This window comes from Phoxinus phoxinus, assembly GCF_949152265.1.
Source record: "Phoxinus phoxinus genome assembly, chromosome: 14".
Classification (NCBI taxonomy): domain Eukaryota; kingdom Metazoa; phylum Chordata; class Actinopteri; order Cypriniformes; family Leuciscidae; genus Phoxinus; species Phoxinus phoxinus.
In genome coordinates this window covers 18,674,922-18,688,539 of record NC_136889.1, presented here as the reverse complement: position 1 = coordinate 18,688,539, position 13,618 = coordinate 18,674,922, and the positions used below count along the sequence as shown (strand labels likewise).

Genomic DNA, 13,618 nt, shown 5'->3' with positions numbered 1-13,618 from the left:
ATGTGAAAATGCTCTCCCTCCTTTAGTGGACTTAGATATCCTAGGTACTACAAATATCCAGAGTTTTGTGACCTTAAAGAGTAGGGCGATAGAAGATTGGTTAAATACACATGAGCTAAACCATTTAGGGCCTTATAGGTAGCAGTACTTCGTAATCAAAATGGAACTTAAAGGAGTAGTTCACTTTAATATGAAAATTACTCCATGATTTACGCACCGTCAGGCCATCCTAGATGTATATGACTTTCTTCTTTCAGACGATTACAATCGGAGTTATATTAATAAACACCCTGACGCTTACGAGCTTTATAATGGCTGTGAATTGTAACCATCAGTTTGAAGAAAAGGTGCATACATCTATCATAAAATAACTCCACACGGCTCCGGGGGGTGTCAGGGTGTTTATTAATATAACTCCGATTGTACTCGTCTGAAAGAACGAATACACCTCATATACACCTAGGATGGCTTGAGGGTGAGTAAATCATGGGGTAATTTTCATTTTAAAAGTGAACTACTACCGGTACTCCTTTAATAGTAGACCAGTGTAGAGATTATAAAATTGGTGTTTTGTTTTCTGATCATACTACACATAAATAACTCCGCTACATTTTGGACTAATTGTAGCTTGTTTATTGAGGATGCAAGTAAACCAGCTAGTAATGCATTACAGTAATCAAGTCTAGAGGTAATAGACTAATTACTAAACTAATTTTTCTGCATCTGAAACAGACAGTATGTTCTGTAGCTTAGCGATGTTTCAGAAGTGGAAGAAAGCTGTTTTTGTAACATGAAATATGATTTTCAAAAGACAAGTTGCTGTCTAATATAACTCCCAGGTCTTTAACTGTAGAGCAGGGGTCGGAAACAGGCGGCCCCCGGGCCAAAACTGTCCCGCCAGCAATAATATCGGGCCCGCAGCCAGATTATTTTAATAGCGGCTGGTTCTGAAATAGATCTGTCATGACAGCAACATTTACTCACAAAAACTTTGTCTTTAGTGATTTTGCCTTCAAAATAAAAGTAGAGAGATTTTTATATCAATTGAGAGCTTTTAATTTGAAAAGTTCTGAAAGACATTCAAAAGAGGTTGCGGATCGCTTCGTTGCAGATAAGACACAGGCTTTGCATTCACAAAACTAGGTAGTAGGATGAATACATAGTTGTCTTTCCATTCTTCTTTGTATGCCCTTTTTGCTGTCAATTTTCCTATCTAGACTCTTTGATAGTGCCATTTTCTCTCACCTGCTAGCTTAAATGTTAACATCACTCTGCACACAACGTTATAGCGTACCTCCAGCATGCAAAAAAAAAAGTACGTAAGGATGCCAAATTGCCAAGGAATAATTCTGAGTGTAAAAATAGGCTACGTCAAATAATTATTACAATAAGTTAGGCTCCATTGTGTAACAAGCTAATTAAAACGATACACATTTATTATTCACAATATGGAGAGAGGAAATAAAACATACTTTGTTAAAAGCATAACTCAAACATGCCATTAATGGGCTTATTCACCTCCTTTTAATTTTTGTTATTTTTATCCATTCCGCATCTCCCACATATGTGTGTTTTAGCAAGGCGGTCTGTGTTGCAAGTTGGTGAATGAAGATACTTGCCAGGTTACATGTCACTACTGCTTTATTAATTTATTCAGTGTAAAACCCGGACACCGCCACACACATGTGGCTTTTTGTTAATGACTGTCCTACTACAGGATTTAACACGGAGTAACAGCTCACTACCAGTTACAAAAGACACTGTAACAGTCTGTCACAAGCAATTCTAGTTGCATTTTTCATCAATTAATTTCTTTTAAATTATCCTTTGACTATGTTCTGGCCCGCCATCTAGTGGTGGATTTTTTTTTTTTGGCCCGATGCCAAACTTACTTGCTGAAGTAACAGTACATTCTTCTAAATGCAAATTGTATTCTAAGAAATTCTGTGTACAGGTTTTTGGTCCAATAAGTAATACCTCAGTCTCATCTGAATTTAATAGAAGAAAATGACTGGTCATCCAATGTTTTATATACTTAACACACTCTATAATTTTGGATGATTTACAGATTTCATCTGGTCGTGATGAAAAACAGCTGAGTATCATCGGCACAATAGTTGAAACTTATTCCACGTTTTCTTATAATATTACCAAGTGGCAGCATATATTGAAAATAACAGTGGGCCTAACACAGGTCCTTGTGGCACTCCATTAATTACCGGCTTTATCTTCGATTTTTTTCCCGTTTAAATAGACAAAATGGTAACGATACGACACCTTAATTCCTGTCCCTGAATGCCAGTGTAATTTTGTAGTTGATCTAAGAGTATGTTATGATCTATAGTGTTGAATGCAGCATTAAGATCAAGTAAAACTAGTATTCAGATACAGCCTTGGTCAAAAGCTAGAAGCAAGTAATTTGTATAATGAGCGCAGTTTCTGTGCTATGATGGAGCCTGAATCCTGACTGAAATTTTTCATAGGTATAATTATTTTGCAGGTAGGAGCACAATTGAACTTTTTCTAGTATTTTAGACATAAATGGAAGATTTGAAATGGGTCTGTAATTTGCCTATTCATTTGGATCTAGTTGTGGTTTCTTAATGAGAGGCTTAATAACTGCCATCTTGGGACATCTTAATGGAATAGCTGCATGAGGTGAAGCTGAAGAATGAATTAACACCAGTAAACTGAAGCCCGGTCTATATGACACACCCTGTATGAGATTGATCATATATCCTAAATACACAACATAAAGCACGGCCGCACCTAAATTCATGTCTACTGGCGCGGAGCAGAGCGAGCGATTTCAATGGAAGTTGTGCAAACGTGAAGCTTAACTTCCATAGTAATAAACTGAAAATGCTTGCACTGCTCCGCGCCAGTGGACCCGAATTAGCGGCAATTTGGGGGCGGCAATTGCTTGAATGGTGGGTTTGTATATAAACACGTTTAAAACGCATATAAATCTATGATTGTGATCAAAATAGACACCTTTTGTGATTAATGATTCAAATAACAATTGTTCTGATTACATCATTACACCTAGCCTGGCTAACGCCAGACCCAATTCTCGTTGAGACTTGGGTCTGGGAACCACATGTGCATTTTCTCGTATTTGAGGCGTGGTTTACGAATGCCCGGCGCCGTTTATTGGGTGCTAAGAATGTCTATCAAATGCGCCTGTACGTAGCTCATAGCCAATCGTTTCCATTATACCAGATGACGTATGTAGAGCGACAGAAATTGGACAAGGAAGAAGACGATGGGTAAGATATTTTTGTGTAAACAATGACGTTCAGCGACTATTGCCGTTTGTGCAAGATAAGCGTGAGGGTCGAAGGTATATATGGATATAAACAAACTGCTTAGTTGTCGCATAGATGTCGTCATCGTCTTGCTGCTCCCTCCCCGTTCTGTGATTGGTTCCCTAGATGAGGCGAAAATCTGGTCCATGGTATCCAGACTGCCTTTCAGCGTGAATAAAATCGCGCAGCGCAAAGGCAGTATGGGGAAACCCAGGCTACATTACACCACTAGATGGCAACAAGTGACTGTTAAAAATGTATTTTCAATTAATTATTCAGTCAAGAGATTCGTTCTGAAAGGCTGATTCATCCAGCAATGAAACAAGTATTTATAAGTGAGTCATTGAATCATTCATACAAACCGATAAAAGAAAAAAAATATTCTTTCAAATTAATTAAACATTTTAAATAGACTGCAGCAATTAACATTTTGTAAGAACCTCTGGTAAATTACATGTTACTTTGTTTAGTTGTCTGTTCAGAATCATGATCTTTATTTGAACCAAACATTTTTGATTCTCAAATGATCCAGAATCGTGCAGCTCTCATTCAAATGAACGAACTCTGAAATCGGGTGTGCACCAAAAGTGCTAGCATGAAAGCACACATATTGTGCTGGTACTCACAAGTCATGACATGGAGCAAAATTGACCTACTGGTGCAGTATTTATGTGACTTAAATGGCAATTAAAAAGTGCAGTAAAATTAATGTTATGTTCACAGTGTTAGTAATATCTGATAGAGTACTATAGAGTGAAGTGAGAGAACAGATGCACTTAAGAAAAAAGAGAGAAGTCCGTAAGATTTCACATTGTAAGGGCAGAGGACTTTTTGGGAGTTGAAGGCAGGGCAGGAGAGAGAGTGAAAATGGAGAGGAGGGGGAGAGGTGTGGCTGTTGGACATTCCGACTGCTTTTCCGGTAAGGGTTTCCAGCGAGACCATGCCTGGTATGTCGGTCACAGCAGACCTGGTCTTGCTTCAAATCACTTTACAAGCGCAGAAGTGCAGTAACCGCCGGCCGTCACCTCAAGTCTGCATGTGCAGAAACAAATCTATGGCTCTGGTGGTCTCAACATCTGCTTAATTATTTTAAATGCATTTCCGTTCATTATGCGCTGCATTCCTTCAGGACAGGACATCATCCAGATGCCCAAAAAAGGTGAATTGTGTTCTGGGTAACAAAGGCTGTTAAATTTTTTTTGTTTTGATTTATGTCTTTGGCTACATCAGCAGAAGTGAATGTTCTTTTATTATCTACTGACTTTTTATAAAGCCTTGCTGACTTGATCAGTCTTAAGATTTCTTCAGGCTGGAAGTTCTGCCTAGCCATTTAACTTCCTGTCCTTGAAGTATGCCTGTAGCTAAGTCCACTCAGAGCTTAAATAAGAGATATCACTCGATAGCGTTTGTTTGCCCATGTTTTCTCACACAGATAGACATTTCCAAAGCAGTAACCAGATGGGATTAGTTTTCTGAATTGTTAAATTGTGTTTAGCTACAATTATTTATGTAAAATGCCTGTCATTTCATGTACCAATTCTGATTGTGTGTATATATATATTGGATAGGATGGGATGGGATGCCAGGAGCAAATGAACCACTATCTGTTATGCTACCCTGAAAGTTGGCCAAATCGATAATGAAAGTGCATGTAGCAAGCAACACTTTTAGCATTAGATATGGTGTTTGACAAAGGTCAAAATAAACAAGAAGCATTGTGAAAATGGATGGAATCAATCCATGAATAGAAATTTCTGAAACTCTTCTAAGAAATTTCTAAGAAAAACAGCATGGAGGCCATGGAGCCATTCTTTTAATGTTTCACTCAAAGTGTTTGTGTTTCTGTTTCAGGACTCCATGAATGCCCTGGTTTTAGATCTGGACTCTCCGGCCTTACGTAAAAATAAGAACATTGAGACCTTCTTGAACAGATGTGAGTATCTGCTTTTAAGAGACCTCCGATTTTCTCTGATTGTTATTCTGTGGGTAAAGGAAATACTTAATGGTGGCATGATCATGTTTTACAATGAGGCTGCTTCCTGCTACAACGTCAACAGCATTTATATGAATTGAAATGTTTTGAGTGGCTCTTCCTAATTTGGGCCCCTCACTTTAAAACACTGAAGCTCATCACAAAAATAATGGACTGTCAACACATACTAGAGCTGCAGGATTCTGAACAGACAACAAAATGTGTCATTTAGGTTCTGACAAAATATTAATCGCTGCAGTCCATTTAAACTGTTTAATTTGAATGAATTATTTTTTAAAAATCGGTTTGAATGAATGATTCAATGACTTTAATATTCAGTTTGTTGTCATAAGTGATCTTTGATATTTGTTTAAATTCAGTGCCTGTGTGAACGCATTGTGTCTGTTTGCTCTATTTATGCGCTGTTAAACTTTTCACTAATTATCACATTCTGTCCCGATTTTGTTCCTGACTTTGCTTGTTGTCATGGAGACCATAGGGCTGTATGTATAATGTGTGGTTTGGATGAGAGAGTGTGACTCAGAGAGAGTGTCCTCTCATCCAGACTGTGTACCCTCTCCACTGGCCTTTGATAATTGTCATTCCTGATGTTGTCCTCAATATTTTAATGAATAACTACTAAGCTTTACAATACTGAAAATGTGTGGTTTTTTTTTGTAGGGCATTGTTTAGTAGTGGTAGAACATTATGGGTTTTTCAGTTGCCAATGGCTATATCTAGAAACCAGTATGGCCATAAGCCGGTTATAATTCAAATGTGTTTGTCTATAAGATAATATAAAAAAGAATATAATTTAGTATCATTTAATGATAGCAAATGAGATGTACACAGAATTTACTCATAAATATTTGATAACACTTCAGGTACCTAAGTAAAGTAGTAACTATCACCATTTACAGACCTGACAGATCACCAGAAAACAAATTCTAGTTCTTCAATTTGATGTGATTTTGATGTGTTCTGTGTACAGATGAGAAGGTCATGGGCCAAACAAGGGAGCTGCAGATGAAGCCAGAGGATTTTGACCGAGTGAAGGTGATCGGTAGAGGAGCATTCGGAGAAGTCCAGTTGGTGAGTGTTTGTGTGAGATAATTTCAGGATAAATATGTATGTGCATTCAAAAGTACGTGTTTTGATATTGAATCAAAATTGACCCTATTTACTTTGTTAGCGCACATTACTAGTCTTGTGGTTAACAATTCATCCGTGCAAGTTGATTCACAAAAAACAAACAAACATTTTTTGTCTTTGTAATCTTCTAAAATCTGAAAATCTCCATTCTCCACTGGAATGGCCTTCCTTCTCTGATGATGTCAGTTTGAACATCCCCTCCGATGGTCAGTCTGCTGCGAGCTTTGACAGCGAGCTGAATGGAACGCCCACTTTTCTAGATCCAATCAGCTTTTAGCTAGGAAAAACACGGCATTTTTCTCCTTCAATATTCCGTTTCACTTGGAAAGTACGTCACAACACTGAAGTTGGTCACAACTTCCGGTTCTCTTTAAGAGAGCTCACAAGAATAAATATGTTAAATGTTGTTAAATTTACCAGTTAATTAGTTTACCTAATTTGACATTCCAACGGTATCTTTCTCTTCTGTCTGATGTCATAATCCTTTAGCTAGTTTATGAGTAAATTAGTGCTAAGGCTAATTATTTATAGATCAGACCTAGATGGGAATTTTAACGGAAGTAAAACAGGGTCCTTTTAAAAGAACTTAAATTCAGTTTGAACAAATTTAAGGCCATAAAAAGTCTTAAATATCTTAAATGATCTTATAATTTCAAGAGGTCTTAAATGTGGTGATGAAAAAACGATATCACAATATGGCTTAATTTGATTGATTAATAAACTTCAAAAGTCTATAATTAATGAACATTAATTAAATGTTCAAAGTCTCTGTTGCGCTTTATATATCATACATGCATAGCATTGTTTAAAGGGCTGTTTTATCATTTTATAAAACCTTTTGTTTTTGTCCAAACCTGTTCTTGAACTATAAAGTTGTTTAAATTGTGGCTTTTACAGTCATTTTATGGTTTAGGATGTTACCATAGACATTGTCCTCCTATAAAAGACATTAGAGAGTCTTTGTATTATGTAATTAAATTATCAAAACTCAGCGATTGTATAAAAGCACACATACGTTATACTGTTTAAATCAATCTGTGGCATTAATAGAACATTATATGCTCCTCTATCCATCACATTTTGAAAGCACAATATACATTTTAAGTATTTGTTAAATATTATTTAAATAGTTAAATAATAACAATTGTTTAATCTATTAGCTGCCACACTTTAAATAAATGTAGTGTGTAATTGTCTGTCTGTATGTGTTAAGTGTGTGGACAGTTATACCAAATGCTGCAAGCAGTTCTGTGTGCTTCCTGTTAAATGACCCCATGTAATTGTATATTTACATGTCAGATGTATAAACAACGGAGAGACCATGTGTAGTTTTGTATTTTTTCGTCACTCTGGGTGTGTGTTTGTGAAAGTCAGGGGAGAGAGGCAGTGGGATGAGTCTGAACAAGCCTGCAGACACAAACAACATGAATCATGATTACCCAGTATTCTCCTCTGTCAGTTGTCTGACGGGGGCTGTGTGTGTGCACTGAACCTAAAGCATAACAACAGAGGGTGCTTTAAAATGTGGCTGTCCGTGTCGAAGGCAAAACAGCCTCTCACAGTGTTTCAATGGTGGTATTTTTTTATCGTTTTGGGAGCGATGCACAAGATCTGACAGAAATGTAAAATGTTGGTTCATGAGTGTGTTAGTAATGAATTAGTCTCACAGAAGGTATGTGATGTGTTTTTTTTTTGTTATGATGTGTTTGTGTAGGTTAGGCATAAGGCCTCTCAGAAGGTGTACGCAATGAAGGTGCTCAGTAAGTTTGAAATGATCAAACGCTCAGATTCTGCCTTCTTCTGGGAGGAACGTGACATCATGGCATTTGCCGACAGCCCATGGGTCGTACAGGTATGATGTGCTGACATCAATGATTTTGTTTTCTTTCTCACAAACTTGTCCTGTGTGTGTACGCAGGCTTTAAGGCACACACGAAGGCTCTCTTTGGTTTGATATGCGTACAACGAATGTGCTCTTTCCAAACATTAATATCACATGACTATCCAATATGTGTCTACACTACCATTCAAAAGTTTGGAGTCTGTAAGATTTTTTTTATTTTATACTTTAATTCAGCAAGGACACATTAAATTGTTTAAAAGTGACAGTAAAGTATTTTGTATCGTTACAAAGAAGCTTAGAAAATACATTACGGTCTCCACAAACATATTAAACAGCACAACTGTTTTAAACATTGATAATAATAATAAATGTGTATTGAGCACCAAATCAGCATATTATAAATATTTCAGAAAGAAAGCATGTAATATAAAGAGAATTCAGCTTTTGCTATCAATTTTAAAATAGAAACTAGTTATTTAAATTGTAGTAATATCCTCAACATGACCCTTTTCACAGTATTTTTAATCAAATAAATGCAGCCATGGTGAACATGTTTCTTTCAAAAACATTTAAAAATGTATTTTTTTGTTACTGATTTATTATGATCATATTTAAATAATGAAACGGGATGCTTTGTTTTTCAGCAAATTTAAAAGCATTATTTAAAGAGTCAGTCAGTCATTCAGATTTTAAGCTTTTAATTAACAACTGTTTAGTTTCACTCGAGTGTTGTTTTTTAATTGGCTAGCTGCTCAAGTTAAAATGTTAAAAGTTAAATTATGTGCTATCTTTATTGGACCAGAAATATTATGCCAGTGCATCTCTAGCTTGAGCACATACACAATGTCAGACTACAGAGATAAATAAACATATATTTTCTTTTTTCCCCTCCCTCTCTTTTCTCGATTCTTTCTCATCTTCTCCTCAGCTGTGCTGTGCTTTCCAGGATGACCGTTCTCTCTACATGGTAATGGAATACATGCCAGGAGGAGATCTAGTCAATCTCACCAGCACATACGACGTTCCAGAGAAGTGGGCAAAGTTCTACACTGCCGAGGTTGTGTTGGCTTTGGACGCTATTCATTCCATGGGCTTTATTCACCGAGACGTCAAACCAGACAACATGCTGCTGGACCGATACGGACACCTCAAACTTGCCGACTTTGGGACCTGCATGAAAATGGATGGGGTGAGGGGTCAACCAGTTATTGCAATATCAAAATTTCAGTTGTTCACAGGCTCTTGTCAAAACTGCAGGGTCTCTCTGGTCAGCTTCTGGCCAAGCATTTCACCCTGAGCGCAGGGATTTCTAGCTCACTCCTGGATGTAATTGCATGATAAATACCTTGAGCACATGCCAGTTCTTGTCCAAACTCAAGGGACCAAAGAAAAACTGAGCCTTCCTCTCATTCCTTTATCTCTGAATGAGGAAGACCTCAGGTGGTTTCAGAGGTTTAGGGTCATGCTGGGGCTAAAAAGCTGTTTTACTTTAAAAATGCTCAGTTTATGTTGATTAAAGATTAAAGGGAATCGTTCACCCAAAAATGAAAATTCTGTCATTAATTACTTTGACATTGATGTTTCAAAAAGTTCATAAAGCGATCGTAAATTTAATGCAAATGAATTGAGCGAATTAGTAAATTTTCTGAAGACTCGCTTTAAATGAACAGATTTAACAGATGCTCAACCAAACCTGCTTGACGTGCGAGAACAAACCTCTTGTGGAAGCTCGTAACAAGAATGAACCTCATTGGTTCTTGCACGTCAAGCTAACATGCTTGAGCTTCCGCTTACCACAAGCTCATGTGTGAGTTGATGAATGTTTATATGTGAATATAAAAGCCTAAATTTAATCTGTTCTTCATATAAAGCCTCAGAGTCTCTTCACTAAACCATACTATACAGCTCAATTCATATGGATTAGTTTTACGACCTCTTTATTAACTTTTTCAAGCTCAGTGTCATTTATGTAGCTGTCAATGGAGGGACAGAAAGCTCTCAGATTTCATCAAAAATATCTTAATTTGTGTTCTGAAGAGGAACGAAAGTCTTACGGGTTAGGAACGACATGAGGGTGAGTAATTAATGACAGAATTTTTTTTTTGGGGGGGTAAACAAATCCTTTAAAGGGCACCTATTATGACATTTAAAATGTTCCTAATGTTGTTTAGGGAGTCCCCAACAACAGTTTTACGTGCATGCAATGTCAAAAAACACTTTTGTTTTCGTATAATATGCATTTATTTTTACCTGATTTGCTCACCGACTCCCAAATGATTCGTTCAACGACTCGTTTTTCCAAACCCCTCCTTTGCGCGACGCTAATCTGCGATTGGTCAAATGACCCAGCAGTGTTTACAGAGATAATACTTATTGTTTAACACGGAGTACAATGATGCTTTTATCAATTAAATCGTGTTATAATAATGATTATAGTCCACTGCTTTGTAGTTTGTAGTAAAAAACTAAAAATAAGATAAAGAATTTAATTTAATGTTATGTTAGCGAGCTTAGCCCAGAGTTCATATTGTAAAAGCACAATCAGTCTTTGTTTGCATTAGCCCGATGCATAACCATAACGTTTTTACAAAAAAAAAAAAAAAATGCAGTTACGTTACTACGAGGTATTACTCTATTCTTTAAGACAACTCCAAAAACAACGACAAACACTTCACATAGGCTATCTCAATACAATTGCCATTGAAGACCTAGAAGCTAAACGGTGCTTACACAACAAACAAAATAATAATTAAGCATGCTACATAAAACATAAAAGCAACAATTATTAATAACACTTACAGGTTGTGAAACGGAGGAGGAAGCTGATGCAAATACACTTAGAAATAAACCTTCCTTCAATATCAGCGGCTCGCGAATCCAAGTTTGATTGCATTTAAAAAGCAATCGTCTTCAAAATGGCGCGAACAAAGCACAAGGCTCGGACTATACTTCTGTGGTATAGTTATATGAATTGTAGCCACTTAGTCTTCAAATGCTCCTCCTTGGGCAGATGTAAAAAGTTGGCTTTTGAGTCGCACTTCAGAACACAGCGTCTCGTCGCCATGATATTTTCCCTGGCCTTGGAGCGCAATAAGTGGGCGTATCGTATTCAAATAACTTGACAAGTTGACGTCATCTAGTCAGAGAAAAAGCTTCGGTCTTCTAACGATTCATAAAAATGACTCCGAGTCGACTCTTACTTTTGAAAGACAATAACTTTATATACGGTGCACTTTCATATTTCAAACTTTGCAGGATGTTGTTGTTCACTTAGATCTGTTACACACTACATGAAAGGTACATTTCAAAATTCCATAATAGGTGCCCTTTAAAATATGCTTGAATTTTATTTTGATGGTCCCCAACAGACACTCTACTGACTATAAGTAACATTGCAACTAAGATGTCAATGTATTCTACTAACCCAAACCTAACCGTCTACTAATACTCTGAGAGTTAGTTGACATGTAGTTGCAAAGTTACTTATAGTTAGTACAATGTCTAAAGTAGACTATCAAAATAGTGGAACCAATATTTTTTTTAGCATTTTAATTTAGAGTTAGATTATTTTAACTTGCTTAATAATTTATTGACTTAAGTCATCTTGTGGCCCCCTTGGAAGTTTGCTGTGCCCAGAACTACTTTCCTAAACTACCATCACATCAAATACAAACATAGCCTTTAGTTGTTTTTTTGTTTGTTTGTCTTTTCCATATGAACCGCATTACATGTTACTACATTACACATCAGCTATTCATTCAATAACAATGACCTCTGAGATGGTAGATACTTCATAGCTACTGTGTCTGCAGGGGCACTGAACTCAAACTAGATAGGCCTAGAATAGAATGTTATGAAATACATCAGATGTTATATAACATACCAGTATATGAAATTCACTACAAGGACATTTTGTTTTTCCCACTTTTTACATATTTGAGCCATTTCTGTCACTTTTATTGCCAGTCCCACCCCCATTATATAAAAAAAATATTCCTGGTTGAATTCTGCCCCTGCCCATGAGTGCCAAGGCTGGACGTACTGCTTGTGTGATATTACAGTGCCATCTACAGTACAGAAGCAGAACTACACACTCAGGAAAAAAATATGAATTTTAAATTTTTTTTATGCACTCCGGTTCAATGTAAACGCTTTATGTAGAGTTTATAGATATAGATAGACATAGATGGCTTCCTTTAACCCATAGATTGGTTGATTGATTGATTGTAGACGGGGATGGTTCATTGTGACACTGCGGTTGGAACCCCTGATTACATCTCGCCGGAGGTCCTCAAGTCTCAGGGAGGGGACGGATACTACGGACGCGAGTGTGACTGGTGGTCGGTGGGAGTATTTATCTATGAGATGTTGGTTGGTGAGTCAGGAATGTGTGTGTGTTTGTCTAAATGATACATCTGTTGTATTGGTTTATTAAATGAGATAAATGTGTGTGTAGGTGATACACCGTTCTATGCCGATTCTTTGGTGGGGACCTATAGTAAGATTATGGACCATAAGAACTCTCTTAAGTTCCCTGATGACGTTGAGATCTCTCAAGAAGCCAAAAACATCATCTGTGCCTTCCTAACTGACAGGTGACCTTTTACATGCACAGATCGACATACTTGTTGTTCTCTGGTCTATATGGATATGGATGTTCAACTGGCAGGGTTCTGTCTTTTTTTGTGTTTGTGGATGTTTGCATTTGGTAGGGAGATTCGCCTGGGCCGAAATGGCGTAGAAGAAATAAAAAAAAATCCTTTCTTTAGAAACGACCAGTGGACCTTCAGCACCATTAGAGAGAGTGAGTAAAACACCTGCTTCCCCCACTTTACCACAGATATTTTTGAGCAATGTTAGCTTCATCTCTACTATTAGCACCCTTTACCTCAGTTGTGTTAAAAAACACCCACACAGAACCGTTTTTTCCCCGTTCTCTCCCCAGCTGCAGCCCCTGTGGTTCCAGAGCTGAGCAGTGACATAGACACCAGTAATTTTGATGAGATCGAGGAGGATAAAGGAGAAGTGGAGACCTTTCCTACACCCAAAGCCTTCGTTGGCAATCAGCTTCCCTTCGTGGGGTTCACCTACTTTAAAGAAGACCAGTAAGAGACTTCTGTTTTTGTCAATTCTGTACATTAAACTATTCCTTGGTGTTGGATCTCCACTTGATGTTCTGAAGCAAAAACCAGTTGATAATAACTGTCACAGATAATCTGCTGTGTTTTTGTGCAGGTTGTTGAATGGTGTTAACAGTTCAGCAATGAAAAATGATCTCCCAGTATCTAAGAGAGAGGTACGGCACAGATACATTCCTACCTTCGTCAGCTTATTTTAATTTTA

General features: G+C 37.2%; 1 protein-coding gene across 3 annotated transcripts in view; it reads left to right on the top strand.

The window, feature by feature from the left end:
- The window catches only part of rock2a (rho-associated, coiled-coil containing protein kinase 2a), a 53,037-nt gene that overhangs the window by 21,535 nt on the left and 17,884 nt on the right, over nucleotides 1–13,618 (top strand). For all 3 annotated transcript variants that reach the window (XM_079635176.1, XM_079635175.1, XM_079635174.1), the window contains exons 2-10: nucleotides 5,160–5,241; nucleotides 6,272–6,372; nucleotides 8,147–8,284; nucleotides 9,204–9,464; nucleotides 12,506–12,650; nucleotides 12,732–12,870; nucleotides 12,988–13,079; nucleotides 13,221–13,380; nucleotides 13,511–13,571. In XM_079635176.1, coding sequence (XP_079491302.1) covers nucleotides 5,160–5,241; nucleotides 6,272–6,372; nucleotides 8,147–8,284; nucleotides 9,204–9,464; nucleotides 12,506–12,650; nucleotides 12,732–12,870; nucleotides 12,988–13,079; nucleotides 13,221–13,380; nucleotides 13,511–13,571 — 1,179 coding nt within the window. The remainder of the gene's footprint in view (nucleotides 1–5,159; nucleotides 5,242–6,271; nucleotides 6,373–8,146; nucleotides 8,285–9,203; nucleotides 9,465–12,505; nucleotides 12,651–12,731; nucleotides 12,871–12,987; nucleotides 13,080–13,220; nucleotides 13,381–13,510; nucleotides 13,572–13,618) is intronic.